Source organism: Gadus macrocephalus, chromosome 13 (assembly GCF_031168955.1).
Source record: "Gadus macrocephalus chromosome 13, ASM3116895v1".
NCBI classification, from domain to species: domain Eukaryota; kingdom Metazoa; phylum Chordata; class Actinopteri; order Gadiformes; family Gadidae; genus Gadus; species Gadus macrocephalus.
Window position 1 is genome coordinate 3,915,427 of NC_082394.1, and position 16,263 is coordinate 3,931,689.

The 16,263-nt window shown below is 46.3% G+C and overlaps 2 protein-coding genes and 1 long non-coding RNA gene across 3 annotated transcripts in view; 1 reads left to right on the top strand and 2 right to left on the bottom strand.

The window, feature by feature from the left end:
• Nucleotides 1-1,392: 1,392 nt before the first annotated feature.
• pdhb (pyruvate dehydrogenase E1 subunit beta) lies at nucleotides 1,393-8,898 on the bottom strand. Its single transcript, XM_060069118.1, has 11 exons — nucleotides 8,824-8,898; nucleotides 8,670-8,729; nucleotides 7,905-8,012; nucleotides 7,672-7,734; nucleotides 7,229-7,264; nucleotides 6,219-6,409; nucleotides 5,635-5,729; nucleotides 4,511-4,621; nucleotides 3,074-3,165; nucleotides 2,358-2,499; nucleotides 1,393-1,916 (listed from the first exon to the last, which is right to left on the bottom strand). The coding sequence occupies exons 1-11, from the start codon at nucleotides 8,857-8,859 to the stop codon at nucleotides 1,771-1,773; spliced, it is 1,080 nt and encodes a 359-aa protein (XP_059925101.1). The 5' UTR covers nucleotides 8,860-8,898; the 3' UTR covers nucleotides 1,393-1,770.
• LOC132470471 (uncharacterized) lies at nucleotides 6,887-12,825 on the top strand. Its single transcript, XR_009528647.1, has 4 exons — nucleotides 6,887-6,956; nucleotides 7,127-7,160; nucleotides 7,194-9,224; nucleotides 9,351-12,825. It is a non-coding gene; the product is annotated as an uncharacterized LOC132470471 (long non-coding RNA).
• pxk (PX domain containing serine/threonine kinase) overlaps nucleotides 12,635-16,263 on the bottom strand; it is a 12,319-nt gene continuing 8,690 nt past the window's right edge. The window contains 4 exon segments of the mRNA XM_060069124.1: nucleotides 12,635-12,923; nucleotides 15,569-15,628; nucleotides 15,929-15,992; nucleotides 16,131-16,217. Coding sequence (XP_059925107.1) covers nucleotides 12,742-12,923; nucleotides 15,569-15,628; nucleotides 15,929-15,992; nucleotides 16,131-16,217 — 393 coding nt within the window. The 3' untranslated portion in view covers nucleotides 12,635-12,741.

Below are 16,263 nucleotides of genomic sequence, written 5' to 3' on the forward strand. Positions count from 1 at the left end.
TAAATAAATAAATAAAAATAAAAATGCTGTCAACCAAGTCATATGACGTAGTTGATATATAGTCAAAAATCAGTCACACACACTATGAATTTCCTTTGAACTTTTACTCTCAGAATATGCAAAAATTCCTTACGAAAACGTTGTTTGGGCCTAGGTGGGATGGGGGGGGACCTTCTCATGTTACATCAATGTGTGGGGGGTGACCGTAGACTGATGTCCCCCATTGATGGTTGGCTTCCTGGCTGACAGCCAATACCCAGAGTCAGCCCTATCATGACCCTTAACACTAACCCTTAACTTTGAACCCTTACCCCTTAACTATGACCCTGACCCCTAACCTCAAACTTTTACCCTTTTCTATAACCCAGCCCCTAAAGAAGATGAGGTCATTAGAGGGTGAGGTTATCAGCTGATGAGATCACCAGAGGGTGAGGTTATCAGCTGATGAGTTCATCAGGGGATGAGGTCACTAGAGAAGAGGTTATCAGCTGATGAGTTCATCAGGGGATGAAGTCACTAGAGGGTGAGACTTTCAGGAAGTGAGGTCGCTAGAGGATGCGTTCATCAGCTGATGAGGTCACCAGAATGGCTCCAGACTTGAAGGCCTCACACTTGTCGGTTCACTAATGCCGCGTTTCCACTGCAGGGTGCGGAACGGATCGGATCGCAAAGGTGCGGTAGGGAGGGGGCGGTATAGCCCAGCTCAGTTCCGAGGTTGCGTTTCCACTGCTGACAGTACCCTTTGTGGTAGGCCGGATGTCGATCGCCGCGGCAGCTACGTAAACATCGTAAAAAACGTCTTCCTCCCCAAGAATGCAGACGAACGTCTCCACCTCCTTGTTCGCCCAAGCAAGCGTTTTACGCGACAAGTTAATTGTACAGAATAATACCTCGAGGATACTGTTCGTTGGTTTTTATCCCCGCGTCACCCGGAAGTGACGATTCTGTCGACCAATCAACGGAGGGGGGGGTGTAGCTAGAATTTCACGGGACCCTTTCAGGCGTCTCGTCTCGTTTGCGGTACCCCAACGGAGGAGTCCCGAGAACGGGGCCGGAACGGGTACGGCAAAGTCCGGGTCACGCCCACCTTTGGCGGTGGAAACGCGACCCGACCCACACCTTTGCGATCCGATCCGTTCCGCACCCTGCAGTGGAAACGCGCCATAAGGGGCCACTCACACTAGGGCCGTTTGCCTGTTCCGTGCTGCAGGAAGATTCAGCACGATTCCATGCAAATGAGCTCGGGCACGGGGCCGCGGCCCTGGTTGAGTGGCCCCTAACATCGTGGGTTAGGATGTTTTGTTTTTTTTAGACGGCCGGGAGACCTTTAGAGAGAAGGGCCCCACGAGAGAGGGCGAGGTTCCGAAAGCACAAAGACGAGCGAGACGAGAGCAAAGGGACAGAAGGGTTTTATTCTTGTAACAGAGTCCCTAACAGCAGCATCAGCGCCTCGGGACAGTATATACAGTACTGCGGCTCTAGGAGAACATCAAACAGGGGCGGGGCGCAGTGGACCTCCCTCAGACACCTGGGGATGGAGTGAAGTAATCTTACAGGTACGACATAAAGGAACTGAACGTCTGTTTTCTGTAGGGGCCATATCGGCACCAGTTATGGCCTGTGATGGGTGAGGATGTCATAACATCTGTTAACACAACGCTGGGATACCAGCCGTCACAGCGCTTAAAATTACAGTTCTCTTAACATACACACACACATACTCACAGCATTTACGCTGTGTGTGTGTGTATGTGTATGCGTGTCTGATCTCTAGATGTTCAGGGTCTTCTTGATGGAGAAGATGATGTCTTTGATCTGCGGGAGGCAGTTGTCCTCCAGGATCTTGGCGTAGGGCATGGGGACGTCCACCCCCGTCACCCGGGTGGCCGGGGCGTCCAGGAAGTTGAACGCCGGCCCTGGAGGAGGAGGGGAGGAAACCCACTGTAACCATGGGAACGCACTGTAGCCATGGAAACACACTGTAACCACACCATAGCAATGGGAACACCACCAACCACGTTAACACAATAACCAGCGGATGCCATACCGACGCACTATAACCATTAAAAAAAAACACTAACCATGGAAACACTAACCATGGAAACACACTGTAACCATGGAAACACACTAACCATGGAAACACACTGTAACCATGGAAACACACTGTGTGGTAACGCAGCAACCATGGAAACACACTAACCTCACACTAGCCATGGAAACAGGTTTTGACCAGGGTGTAACCATGGCAACACTAAGCTGTAACCATGACGACCTACGTTAACCAACTTCACTAGGAGGTGACTTATAGACGGTGCGTCCCCCCGTCAGTGCGGGGGGACGATGTGGACCCATCATACCCTCCATGACGCGGGCGCAGATCTCGGCTCCCACGCCGAACTGCGGCCAGCCGCCCTCCACCGTCACCAGGTGGTTGGTCTTCATCACGCTGGCCTCGATCGTCTCCACGTCCAGGGGCCGGATGCTGCGCAGGTTCACCACCTGGTGGACGTCAGGGGGTTAACGCTGGGGTGCGCCTACAGGGGGCGCCATGGCGCCACTCACGCCCCAGCCCATTGGCTTCAGCCACGTTCGGCCTCTGTTCGGCCGCGCTTAACACAATGACGGACACAAGGCGGACCCCGACGTTTGACCACGCATCGTATGCAACGTTTACAGAATTTAAATACACGTAGCTTTAGCTAACGAGGCAGAGCGGGTTGACGCGTAGCCGGAGGGTTGTTAGTTCAATCCCCGGCTCCTCCTAGCTTGAGCGTCGAGTTGTCCTTGGGCAAGGCTGACACCGCCGTCGGTGTGTGAATGTGACATGAACTGTCGCAACTCGCTTCGGACAAAAGCGTCCGCTAAATGGCCTGAAGGTAAATATCTAATCAGCAGTCAAAAATGTTGCTCAACCGCAAATAGTAAGGCCCCTGCCTATTAACCAGCTAGTCGGTTTAACCAGCTGGTTGGGTAACCACCGAGTGCAGCTTCACAGGGGAAGGGATGAGGACATGGCGACAGGATGTGGAAGACATGGCGACAGGATGTTAATGACATGGCGACAGGACGTTACCTCACACTCCACACCCTCCTTAGCCAGGACAGCGGCGGCGTCCAGACAGAAGCTCACGTAGCGCGAGTGAGTCACCAGGGTCACGTGAGTTCCTACAGGACAGGAAGAGCCTTACCAAACATTCTCCTTCCAAAACAAACAACCTACTACCTAATTACCAGGATGGTTAATCAGATACCTAATTAACATACCAGAGTGAATCTGCAAATCTACTGCCTAGTTATCATACCAAGTACCACATTAACATACAATGTACCTCACTAACTGTCGTGGAAATATCAATCATAACTATAATATACAAATTATATTGACCTCGTTTATATAATTACTATTCACATTAAAAGGAACTGTATACATTCTCCCTGTATCTTAAGATACATCCCTTCCTCTCTCTAATAGAGAGAGGTTAAGAAAGTTTACATTTGCATTCCCACTGGAGCCACTATGTCTGATACTGACGCCAGGCCAATCGACTGACTTCTTTGTTATGTAGATTCCTTTAACCTTCTTGCAGCCATGCTTGCAGACTTGCAGACATGTCCACTAGTGGTGTAACGGTACGCAAAAGTCACGGTTCGGTACGTACCTCGGTTTTTAAGTCACGGTACGGTACGGTTAATAGTTAAGAGGAAAATTTAAAAAAACTGCTTGTTTCTCAACCCGTAGATAAGCAGCAATGAAAACACCAATAAAATTTGCATTTCTGAATTCCCAGACAGGGGTTGTCGAAATAGTGTTGTGAGATGGGTTTGCACAGTTTTTTTTTTTTTTCACAGCAACGGTGATAGTAACACCTGGATGGTGCCTTTTCAAATGCGTGTGCATGTTAAAGTGCTGTACTTAGACGGAGAGCCCTCTCCATAGCCGGAGAGTCTGTCGGAGACCCTCTCTGTAGCTTACGTGCCCATCCAAAAAAATGTAACCATTGTCTAGCCTAACCTTCGAATATAATTCGAATATCAAAAAATAAATCAAAATTCGAACGAATATTAGGCAGCCCTTAATATTTGAACCTGTTATGGGCAGGCCGAGAGGGAGGGACGTCGGAGAACCCGACGCAGTCTATTCATAATGTTGTAATGACCACGGAAGAGGCAGTGAATGAAGTATTGATTAGACAGCGATTTATTAGAAACCTGATAAACCGTTGGAACACTCAAGACCGGTAACCATAGCAACGCCGGTAAACAAACCTCGCGAAGCCCAATCCAGGTCTTACTGAAGGCATTTAATGGTCAAAATACTATTAATAAATATTAGAATATATTCGAATATTAATATTAATAAACAAACAAACTTCGAATATGATTTTTGGGCAAAAGTCAAAGCCCTACCTGGTAGACCCCTGAAAATAAACTAACCAATTAACATACCACCGGGTCTGAGAGCCAATCAACTCCCAGACGGCCTTCCACAAGACGCGGGTTTGAATCCTACCTTGCCTCTCGACCTTGGCCTTGCCGAAGGGAATGGTGAAGTCTTTGGACAGGGACTCTTCGGACATCTCGAAGGGAACTCCGTACATCAGCTCGTTCTCCAGGAACACCACTGGAGAGCCGGGGAGACATGGGGACAGCACGCTCTAGATCAGGGGCTCCCAAACCAGCGATATCAGGGACTCCCCTTGCTCTCCGTCTCTAGGCCAGTGGTTCTCAAACCTGTTCTACTAGTGTACCCCCTCCAAGATATTTTTTCAGCTGAGTATCCACCGGCACAATACATTTCTTCTGAGTTCTATTTGGCAGTGTAAACATGAACATTAAAAGGGTGCAATTACTTTTAATTTAGTGAGAACCATGGGCCTGTGCTTCATGCAACTGTTGGCAAAATTCTCCCCTCAAAAAGAGGCACAAAGCCTGGGGAGGGTCAAAGCATGTTGAGGGGAATCCCATTCAAGTATACAGTATTCTCCTGAAACTGACAACATTTTGGTGTTTCTGGATGTGTATTTTTCAGATTCTCCTCTCCTTGTTTACAGATTTACATTTCAATCACTTGTCCATTTTCTATTGTCTACCTTTCAGAACTTAAACTTGCTCAGGGTAAATAATTGATGGTACCCCAGTATTCAAAGTACCCCTAGGGGTACGCATTTGGGAACCCCTTTTCCAGGGGATCGCAGCGTTTAGAGACCGACCTGTGTAGCGAGGGGCTCCCTGCTTTGGCATCAGCCCCCCGAGGAGGTACTACACCTCGTCTTTACCATGGGAGAGTTAACATTTATCAATGAATATACTTCATCAATACAGGACTCCTTTTCCAGATATTATAAGTAAACCATTTTTATTGTTATACAATTGATTGAAGTCTGATCTGAGAAGTGATCAGGTGACCGGTGTGTTCCTATCCAATGATCGATGCGTCCTTAACTACCCATGGTCCTCGGTTACAAACCATAGTTTGAAAATGACCCATGTAGGAGCTAACAGACTCATGCTAACTGGCTCAAGTAGGGTGAACCTCTCTGAGCTAACAGACTCATGCTAACTGGCTCAAGTAGGGTGAACCTCTCTGAGCTAACAGGCTCATGTAGCCCATCATAAGCAGGGCAGGGGTCTCACCAGGGTTGTCGTCTCTGATGGCGGCCTTGAGGAGACCTCTGGCATCCTCAGCACTCCACGGACTCACGACCTTCAGACCAGGACAGTGGCCGTACCTGAAACCACAACGACATGCTAAAACATGCTAGGCTAAGGCTAAGGCTAAGGGACCCTGCCTTGGCTAATAACAAGTCACCCCGATAGGCTAACGCTAAACTAATGCTAATCCAACATGTAGGCTAATGTTAAGCTGCCGATATCAACTCACATTGCTAGGCTAATGCTAGGCTAGGTAAATGCTAATCGAACATGTTAGGATAATGTTAAGCTTCTAATATCAAGTCACCCTGCTAGGCTAACGCCAAGCTAGGCGAATAATAAGCTAACATGTTAGGCCCATGGTGAGCTGGCATGCTAGGCTAATGCTAGGCTAATGCCAATCTAACATCTTAGGTTAACGGTGAAGTGGCGTGCTAGGCTAATGCTAGGCTAATGCTAATCTAACATGTTAGGTTAACGGTGAAGTGGCGTGCTAGGCTAATGCTAGGCTAATGCTAATCTAACATGTGAGGTTCATGGTGAGCTGGCGTGCCAGGCTAACCCACCATGCGGCGAAACACTGGGAGTGCTGGGCGCCGACGCCAGCCGAGGCGCCGTTGGGCCCCCTGAAGACGATGGGGACCGACTGGCGGCCGGCGGACATGTAGTTGGTCTTGGCCGCGGAGTTGATGACCTGGTCGATGGCTTGCATGGAGAAGTTGAAGGTCATGAACTCACAGATGGGCCTGAGACCAGCCTGCAGGGACACATTGGACGACAACAACGGTTAGTAACGGCCCACTGCTCATCCACATTGACCGCTTGCCTGGACTCTGAAAGCGCCGAGTCCCATGCGAGGCTCCCAGTGGCTGCTGGGTTTTTACGCGTCGTCCTTAGTGTCGTCCAAGCTTCAACTGGGTGTTCAGTGGCTGCCACACTCTGTAGGCATCCACCACACATATTAATGGCTGATGTGATATCCTTGTGTGGATTCCAGCGTTAAAACTAATGCTCAAGTCATGAACTCCCCCAGCTAAACAGTCTCCAAACGCGTTGGGCCTTGCTGCAGGCGTGATAACGATAGCTGCAGCCGCTACGGGTCTATAGAACCCATTACATTCCCCTGCTTTGAAATACATTTTTATTTATGATGACACGCGTCTACAGTGTTGAAGACACTATGGATTGTCACACACCTGTGTTGTTGAGTACAGGTGTGTGAGGGCAGGTGTGTGACCAGAGGCGTGTGTCCACAGGTGTGTGACTACATGTTGTGTGTGAATACAGGTTGTGTGTGAATACAGGTTATGTGTGAATACAGGTTGTGTGTGAATACAGGTTGTGTGTGAATACAGGTTGTGTGTGAATACAGGTAGTGTGTGAATACAGGTTGTGTGTGAATACAGGTTGTGTGTGAATACAGGTTGTGTGTGAATACAGGTTGTGTGTGAATACAGGTAGTGTGTGAATACAGGTTGTGTGTGAATACAGGTTGTGTGTGACTACAGGTTGTGTGTGACTACAGATGTGTGTGACTACAGATGTGTGGGGACAGGTGTGTCGGATGGAAGCTTACCATAGCCGCTCCGACCGCAATGCCAGTGAACCCCATCTGTAAAGACACACAACGGCGTTAGTTGGGCTTAACAGCAGTGACATCACAGAACAACCTCAGTAGAAAATAACACAGACACACCCCACCCTGGCTGTGTATTCAGTTTGTTTAACAAATTAAATCCAATGATACACGAGAAGAGGGTTCGACAGCCAAGGAACAAGTCATCGACCACCGGGTCCACTATAGATTATTCAACCTAAGTCTGTATCTCGCTGTATTACATCCTGGAATAAACCCTCTGATCCAACCTGTCAAGCTGCTTTGATTTCGACTTCAAGAATTACTACTACGACTGAAAATACACAACGCAGAGTCTGTCCGAACAGTTTAGAAATAAGCTGAAATCTAACAACACGTCTTTATTACGATAGAATTGTATAATAATATTACTATATACTAACCTCAGTGATCGGAGTGTCGATGATGCGTGCGTCTCCATACTTCTTCCACAGACCTCGGCTGATCTGCACACACACACACACACACACACACACACACACACACACACACACACACACACACACACACACACACACACACACACACACACACACAGTGACCTTGTGCATGGGGATGATGGGTCACTGGGTGTATGGGTCGTTTGTTGAGGTTACTGTGAGGGTTGACCTCTGACCTTGTAGGCTCCATCGTACTGGGCCACCTCCTCTCCCAGTAGGAAGACCCTCTCGTCCCGCTCCAGCTCCTCGTCCATGGCCTGGTTCAGGGCATCCCGAACCGTCACCTGCACCAAGAAACACTGATTAATACAATTATACACAGTACTGCAGAATACTCATTAAATATAAAACACAATACCTCAGAAATACTCATTCATACAATAGAATACACAATACTGCCGAATATTCATTAATTATAGAACACAATACTACAGAAATAATCTTTCATACAATATTATACTGCACAAATGATCATTAGATACAAAATTGTTCAAAATACTACTGAAATATTAATTAAAAACATCAGTAGAACATAGAATACTGCAGTTACGGAGCAACATAATTGTAGACATTGAGTTCATTCAAGTTCACTCATATGGACCCAGATATAAACACCTTGTATCCTTGTACAAATAAAACACAGCTTATTCATTATTAGTATGTGGAATCATAATTCCTGATTCTAATCTGGAGTTGCCGTCACATTCATCCCTGGTAGATACTGTAGTCACGAAGTGGAGAAACACGAGTCTACTACACTGCTCGGCTCTGCCGTGAGTGACAGCCATCCGTTTCTACCTTGACCTCCAAAGACACGCCTCATCACACGTTCATATGGTATAATATTCAGTATTATTAATAATATTCAGTATTATTGATGTTCTCCAGCCCGGTGGACGGAGCAGCCGGCCCATAAGTCGAGGGACTGACAGCGGACAGACCTGCACTGAAGCAGGGGCGCTTCTGTGGAACTCCCGCCGCAGGACAACCGCTGCAGCATTCTGTAGAAGACAAACACATTTCATGAAAATGAACTATGTGACTCAAGATGATGATATTGTTACAATATAACCTGTAATAAAACGAATCATTTACCCTTCCAGATCGGAGAACACAACTCAGAGACGCCATCTTTGAACTGTCCTCTGTTACCCTGTAGGCGGGGCTTTGTACGTCACAAGAGATACCAGCCAATCACAATGGTCGTCGATGACGCAGGGGTGCCTAGCCTTCATCGTCAGCCAATCGCTGAATGTTGTGGAGGTGAAAGGCGGAAGGGAATGCCGGCACTACAAAAAGCTCCCAAGGACAAGCGACCCGCAGCATAACATTTGGACGAAAACATTTTTTAGTGATATGTTTTTTTTTTTTATATATATATTAGTAGATCTAATGTGTTATTTTTTCTTTTGTTTCTTTTTTTTAACTGCTTTGGCAATATCAATTTATATTTTCCATGCCAATAAAGCTTTTCGAATTGAACTAGGCGTGAGATGGTATGCAGATCACGTTCCTTCCCATTTACTTCATTCAAATAAATATTTTAAACATATCACGGTCAAATTCTTATAATTATTTAACTCAAAGTGTGCTCATACTGAAACGTGTGTTCTTTGAATTAGATGGCTTGAGTTGATGAGCCGCTGGGAAGACTGAAGAGACATCAACTGTTCAAAACTGGACCAGCTTGCCAACAACAGCAACAGGCTAACCCTATAACCATCTAACCCTTCAGCCCCTAACCCACTACCTCCTAAACCTTTCCCTGTGTCTGCAGAAGAGGCAAGGTCATGTGGTAGAAAATAATGAAGGTTTAAAAAGGATATTTGCCAAATGTTAAAAATAATAGTGGAGAGTAATGTACCCGCCGGGGGAAGAGGGGCAGGCTGTAGACTCGTTCTACTGTTATTCAACACGAGGGTCCTGTTAGATTTCAGCTTATTTCTAAACTATTCGTACAGACTCGGCGTTGTGTATTTTCCGTCGTAGTAGTAATTCTTGAAGTCGAAATCAAAGCACTTTCACAGGTTGGATCAGAGGGTTGAATAGATGGTTTATTCCAGGATGTAATACAGCGAGATACAGACTTACGTTGAATAATATAGTGGACGCGGTTGAGACGTGTTCCTTTGCTGTCGAACCCTCTTCTCACCGAACCAAAGGGTTGGGGCGAGTATTATACAATAAGAGAAACATGAATAACACGTAAACAGAAGCACTCTCAGCCTTGATAAGGTATATGGCCCTGGCTATGTCCCAGAGGACCGTCGGTTCATCCTTGTTGATACATAACAAATGGCAGATGTTGGAAATAACACCTTGTATCAGTGTGAGAAGCATTGGCCTGTTCCTAGAGTAGAAATGTGAACACAGAGAGACACTAAAATACACCAACATTCTACATTCCTCCCTCTTAATCATATTAAACGTAGTTTAAAGATCACCCTTAAAATGAGAATTCAGTGTATCTACTGGTAAACCATTAACAATTAACTAAATCAATAAAAGAAAGGCATAAAAGTAAATTCAAATCATACACAAGTAAACCAGGTGTAGGCTACTATAATAAAGAAAATAACAAACTCATTAGGTTACTCATGATTAAACCAAAACAGATAAATAATTTAAAGAATCAAGAAAGTCAACTGTCCAGACACCTCCCTCTGCTTGGCACAACAACATCACAGACAATACTGGTAACATCATGACTCAGTTGGTTTTGAGTAGCAGTTGCAACAGAGTTCTTTTCCAGTTGATGGCCACCGCAGGTGTGATGGGGGATGAGGATGAGAGTTCGTAGTAGGAACCAACATTCTACAGTCCGGAGTGGACCGGCAAACAGACTCAGATTAGACATCCCTCTGTAGTCAATGACATCAGTCTTTTTCTCAGTTCACTTAGATAATAAGTATAAGTAAGGTAATCTTATGAATTATACAAGAATATATATATATATTTATAATGGAGCCAAATGTTAAACACTTGATATTAACTGGCTTTCCTTGGTCAACAAGTACTTGCATTTTGAGGGACATTTACATGTGTTCCTCATTTAAGCATAAGTGGCCCCTCAAAGACGGCTGGCTCACGTCACGGTGAGAGGAAAGGCCCTCCCATGGTTCCTCTTCTGTGGTCTCAGAATGTGTCTTCTGTAGAATTAAATTACACTTGAGGTAACTAATTCATACCCCGGCTAAAATCAGACACTACCAGCTTTAAGATTATGACTGTATATGGCACAGACAAATAAAGTGGCATTAACTATTACATATTCATATTTTACTGTTTAAATGAATATTCCTTTCACAGGGCTCATTTCTTAAACCCATGTGGTAGGTCATGGTGATTTAAGAACAGGTTAATAAACAAGGCGATGAATGGATTTTAATCAAAGACCTCACTTAATTTAACTGCAATGCATAATATGTAAACTTCATATAATTAATGTTTAACATGTAGCTCTTTGTATGTAATGCTTGAATGTATGCCATGTGGGTTAGTAAAGTAAAGTTAAATGGTAATGAGGGGGGGGGGGGGGGGGGGGTCCTATATGTGTGGGAGAGGACCAATAGATTAGAAGCTCTGATCGGTCTAGATAAAAACAGCTTTTCTTTTTGTTACCTCTGAGATCCCAAGCGGAAGAGCTCAGTTCTTTTGCAAACCAACTCAGGTGATGTTGTTACTCTCTGCGGTGACCATAAAGCCTTGATCATTCAAACCTAGTCCTTCTTGACCTCTTGTAATTTGAGTATTAGATCGTTGTTATTATCCGCAAAAGTCAGAGGTCAGAGAGAGATGTTGTGGTGTGGCCGTAAGGGCCCAGAAGAGCCTGCGATGGGTGGATCTGCGAGGTATGATGGATTAGAGCAGGGGTTCTCAAAGTTTTGACAGCTGAGGGCCAATCTAGGAACCCAACATTTTACTGAGGGCTGCCAAAGGAAAAAAAATTGGCGGGAAACGCCGTCAGCATCCCGGTGGTGAAAAATAACATTGCACCGTGGACCTCTGGGAGTGAGGTCAAGTGCGGTCTTTTTTTAAACTCATTGCGGGCCGCCAGGAATGTTTCTGCGGGCCTCCATTGGTCCGTGGGCCGCACTTTGAGAACCAATGGCTTAGAGGGAGGGAGCAGGAAGTCAAGGTGGAGATCATGAGAGTTCTCAAGGAGACCAAGCTACAACATGCTAGCAAACTCAATACTGAAGTTAATTTGAAGTGTTCACATTATATGTGCGCGCCTGAGCTTTAAACAGTTCACTACTCTGCATCCTTCTCTGCGAGGCCAGACATCTAAAATACAGTCGAGTGTCGATGGAAAATGTGACTGATGTCAAGCGGTGAAGGCAGATTCAGCCCAGGGTTCTGGGACTCGCTCTAAACCAGCAGGGTATTGGGTGACGGGGTTAAGATCAACAGATTTACAACCAAAAGGTAGAGAAAGCCATCCTTGCGGTACCGGCCGGGCAATGACCTTTCTCTGGCAAAAAGACGCCATTGCCTTTGCCACCATAGCCGTCAGAAGGGTCCTGCAAGAGAACTTAAAGCATCGGCTTTGACTTAGTGATGCTTTTTCTGTGGTTGAAAAGATCAATGCTACATTTGGAGATCAACTAACCATGTCTTTAATTTGGGACCACATGATTTCTTACTTTAAAAGGTTAAAATCCCTCCTCCTAAATTGGCAGTCGCACCACTGCCTTTAAGCCTCCTCTCCGCCCAGGTGTGTTATGGGTACGGTGATAGTTATTGTCTCATAGCGTGAATCACGATACAACGGAGCAGTAGGCAAACCACAACTTTGTCTTGTTACCGTCATTTCTGTTGCTGCCGTTTCATTTATATTTCTTTGTAGTTTCATTCTGGTTTCTCTCGTTCTGTATTCCTCCAACTCAAATAAATGTCACGTCAGTGTATTTTATTTTTTTACTAGTTTTATTGAAACTCAAATGTACATGGGAGGATGTGATGTCACAGAAGGGGGAGGATGTGATGTCACAGAAGGGGGAGGATGTGATGTCACAGAAGGGGCCTGCCGTGGTCCTGGGTCTCCGTCTTCTTCAGGTGGCCCTTACTGAAGCCCTGGATGGAGCTGAGGAGGGCCCCCCGGCCCGCCCCCCCGTTGGAGGAGGGCAGGGGCGGGGGCTGGCAGCCTGGAGGAGCGGGGGGGGCAGGGGGCGGAGGAGGAGGAGCCTGTAGTCCTGCAGAGATCGGAGGACGTGAAGAGCGTTAACGGCCGTGGGGGCGAAGCGCCGCATCACTGAGGCCGTTTCCATGGCTACGCTGGACTGACCGCTGGGACTACCCGTGGTGAACCTACCTATCCTATCTCCTACCCGTGGTGAACCTACCTACCCTACCTCCTACCCGTGGTGAAGCTACCTACCTCCTACCCGTGGTGAACCTACCTCCCTCCTACCCATGGTGAACCTACCTCCTACCCATGGTGAAGCTACCTACCTCCTACCCGTGGTGAACCTACCTCCCTCCTACCCATGGTGAACCTACCTACCCAACCTCCTACCCGTGGTGAACCTACCTCCCTCCTACCCATGGTGAACCTACCTACCCAACCTCCTACCCGTGGTGAACCTACCTCCCTCCTACCCATGGTGAACCTACCTACCCAACCTCCTACCCGTGGTGAACCTACCTCCCTCCTACCCATGGTGAACCTACCTACCTCCTACCCATGGTTAACCTACCTACACTACCTCCTACCCGTGGTGAACCTACCTCCCTCCTACCCATGGTGAACCTACCTACCTCCTACCCATGGCTAACCTACCTACACTATCTCCTACCCGTGGTGAACCTACCTATCCTATCTCCTACCCGTGGTGAACCTACCTACCCTACCTCCTACCCGTGGTGAACCTACCTACCTCCTACCCGTGGTGAACCTACCTACCTCCTACCCGTGGTGAACCTACCTACCTCCTACCCATGGTAAACCTATCTACCTCCTACCATGGTTAACCTACCTACCCATGGTAAACCTACCTACCTCCTACCCGTGGTGAACCTACCTACCTCCTACCCATGGTAAACCTATCTACCTCCTACCATGGTTAACCTACCTACCCATGGTAAACCTACCTACCTCCTACCCATGGTGAACCTACCTACCTCCTACCATGGTGAACCTACCCACCTCCTACCTGAACGAACCTACCAACTTTTGTATATTTATATATTAGGACTGAGAAAAGACAGACAGGAAAACATAGAAGACGGACAGAAAGACGGAAGGAGGAGGTAGTGGAGGAGGTGGAGCTCATTCAGGAGGACCTGGAGGTTTAGGGCGGAGGTGTTCCCCTGACACAGAACGACGTAGGATATGAAGAAGAGCTGCTATAAGGGACGTGAAGCAGACGCTGGTTAGGCTAGGCTAGCTTCTAGTACAGCTAGCTGCCAGCATTGTTAGCTGCTAGTATGGCTCGCTGCCAGGCCAGCATGGCTAGCACTACTTTGGGTAGCTGCTAGTTTGGCTAGCTTCTAGTATGGCTTGCTGCTAGCACGGGTGGCTGCTAGTAGGGCTAGCTGCCAGCATGGCTATCTGCCAGTGCGGCTAGCTGTTAGTACCTGAGCTGCTAGTACGGCTAGCTGCTAGCACGGTTAGCTTTAAGTACCACTGTGTACTTTAGAAGTACCTTAGAAGTACTCAAAACAGGGGGTAGTACTCTGATACTGTGGTATACTTGTGGTACGCATAACAGTAATAAGGGGGCCAGGTGGTGGCTTGGAGGAAGGTTGCATGGCAGCTTAAAGAGACCATCATCATCATCATCATCATCATCATCACCACCATGAGTACTTTACCATCAGAACGGTGCATGCTCTGGGGCCGCAGGGAGAGAGGAGAGACGGGTCAACTAGACACACAGTGCTACACCCACTGGACTACACACACCATACTATATTATACATGCTACACACAATGCTGTACGATCTAGACACAAATGGTACTATACTACATACCTTACATGCTACACACAATGCTATACAAACTAGACTATACTGCATACCATACTATACATGCTACACACAATACTAATCAAACTAGACACACATAGTATTATACTATATGGCGAGTTGTCTTGTTTTTGTTTTATTTATTTCTTATTGCTTATGTTTATTTATTTATTTATTTTTTCCACAATGTCTTGTTTTTTAAAAAATGTATGATGACTATATGCTCTGTAAGGTGACCTTGGGTGTCTTGAAAGGCGCCTCTAAATGAAATGTATTATTATTATTATTATACCATACATGCTACAAACAATACTATACAAACTAGGCACACAAAGTACTACACTTTATTACATACCATGCAATACAGATTGCTCTCGAGTACTGTAGAGAAATACTAAGCTACGGTACTATTTAAGTGTTACAGAGTACACTCAACCCTACAGTAAAACAACAGTACTAAACCCAGCATTGAGAAGTTGGGTCAGGAGAGAGGAGACAAGGAGAAAGGAGACGAGTAGAGAGGAGTACGTAGTATGTGTATATAGTACCCTGGGTTAGGTAGAAAGGTTTTGTCTTCCAGCGAGTTACGATACTGATAACAGATCTACTCTGACCTCTTGAGATGGTCAACAGGAGCAGCTAGACAGACGGACACACAGACAGACATACAGAGAGAGAGACGGACAGACACACAGACAGACAGGCAGACAGACGCACACAGACAGACACACACAAAGGCAGACAGACAGGCAGACACACAGAGATACAGGCGGACATACATCCAGACAGACACACACAGAGACATACAGAGACATACAGAGAAGCAGACAGACACAGACACAGAGACAGACAGACAGACAGGCAGACAGACCTGTGGCCGAGAGGGGTGTGGGGGGTGAGGGCGATGTCGGAGGTGAGCTTGCTCCAGAACCTGTAGCCAGCGGAGTCATACATGTTGTTATTATGATGAACAAGTCATAGATATTATTAATTTATGTAATTTATACGTACTACTAGGGCTGGACGATTAAATCGAACATAATCGATTTTTTTTCTTTTTTATGTTTTATAGAAAGTGCAGAACAGCTGGATACATATCTGTACATTATTTTAGATTTGAACATTTTCGTTTGGATAATTTTGTGTATTTTTTAGTCGTGATTTCAATATTGACCAAAATAATCGTGATTAGGATTTTTTCCATAATCGAGCAGCCCTACGTACTACTTACCAGAGTTGTTGTTATATTTGACAGATGTTTCCTCTTCGTTTTCATAAGCCGACTGTCTGGACTTCTGTAACACACGCAGACACACACATATGTTGAAGTTGGTTGCATGGTAATAAAAATGTCACAATACATTGAGCAAAAAACCTTTGTGTTTGTGTGTGTGTGTCTAGTAATGGCAGTAGTATATTATAGTGGTGTGTACCTTCCGGGCCAGGAGTTTGCGTCTCTTCTTCTGTTCCTCTGATCCGTGGTGGGACTGAGCTCGGGTCAGACGGCGATGCTGGTTCAGCTACACACACACACACACACACACACAAGTATGTTAACCCTTCTGT

What these genes read in the sequence shown, in the direction of transcription:
- pdhb (XM_060069118.1), bottom strand. Translation starts at nt 8,859, where the DNA reads ATGGCGTCTCTGAGTTGTGTTCTCCGATCTGGAAGG. An exon ending in AGTACGATGGAGCCTACAAG is followed by an intron (nt 7,735 to 7,904) that starts GTCAGAGGTCAA and finishes GTGTGTGTGCAG; the next exon opens with ATCAGCCGAGGTCTGTGGAA. An exon ending in CATCAGAGACGACAACCCTG is followed by an intron (nt 4,622 to 5,634) that starts GTGAGACCCCTG and finishes CCGGCTCTCCAG; the next exon opens with TGGTGTTCCTGGAGAACGAG.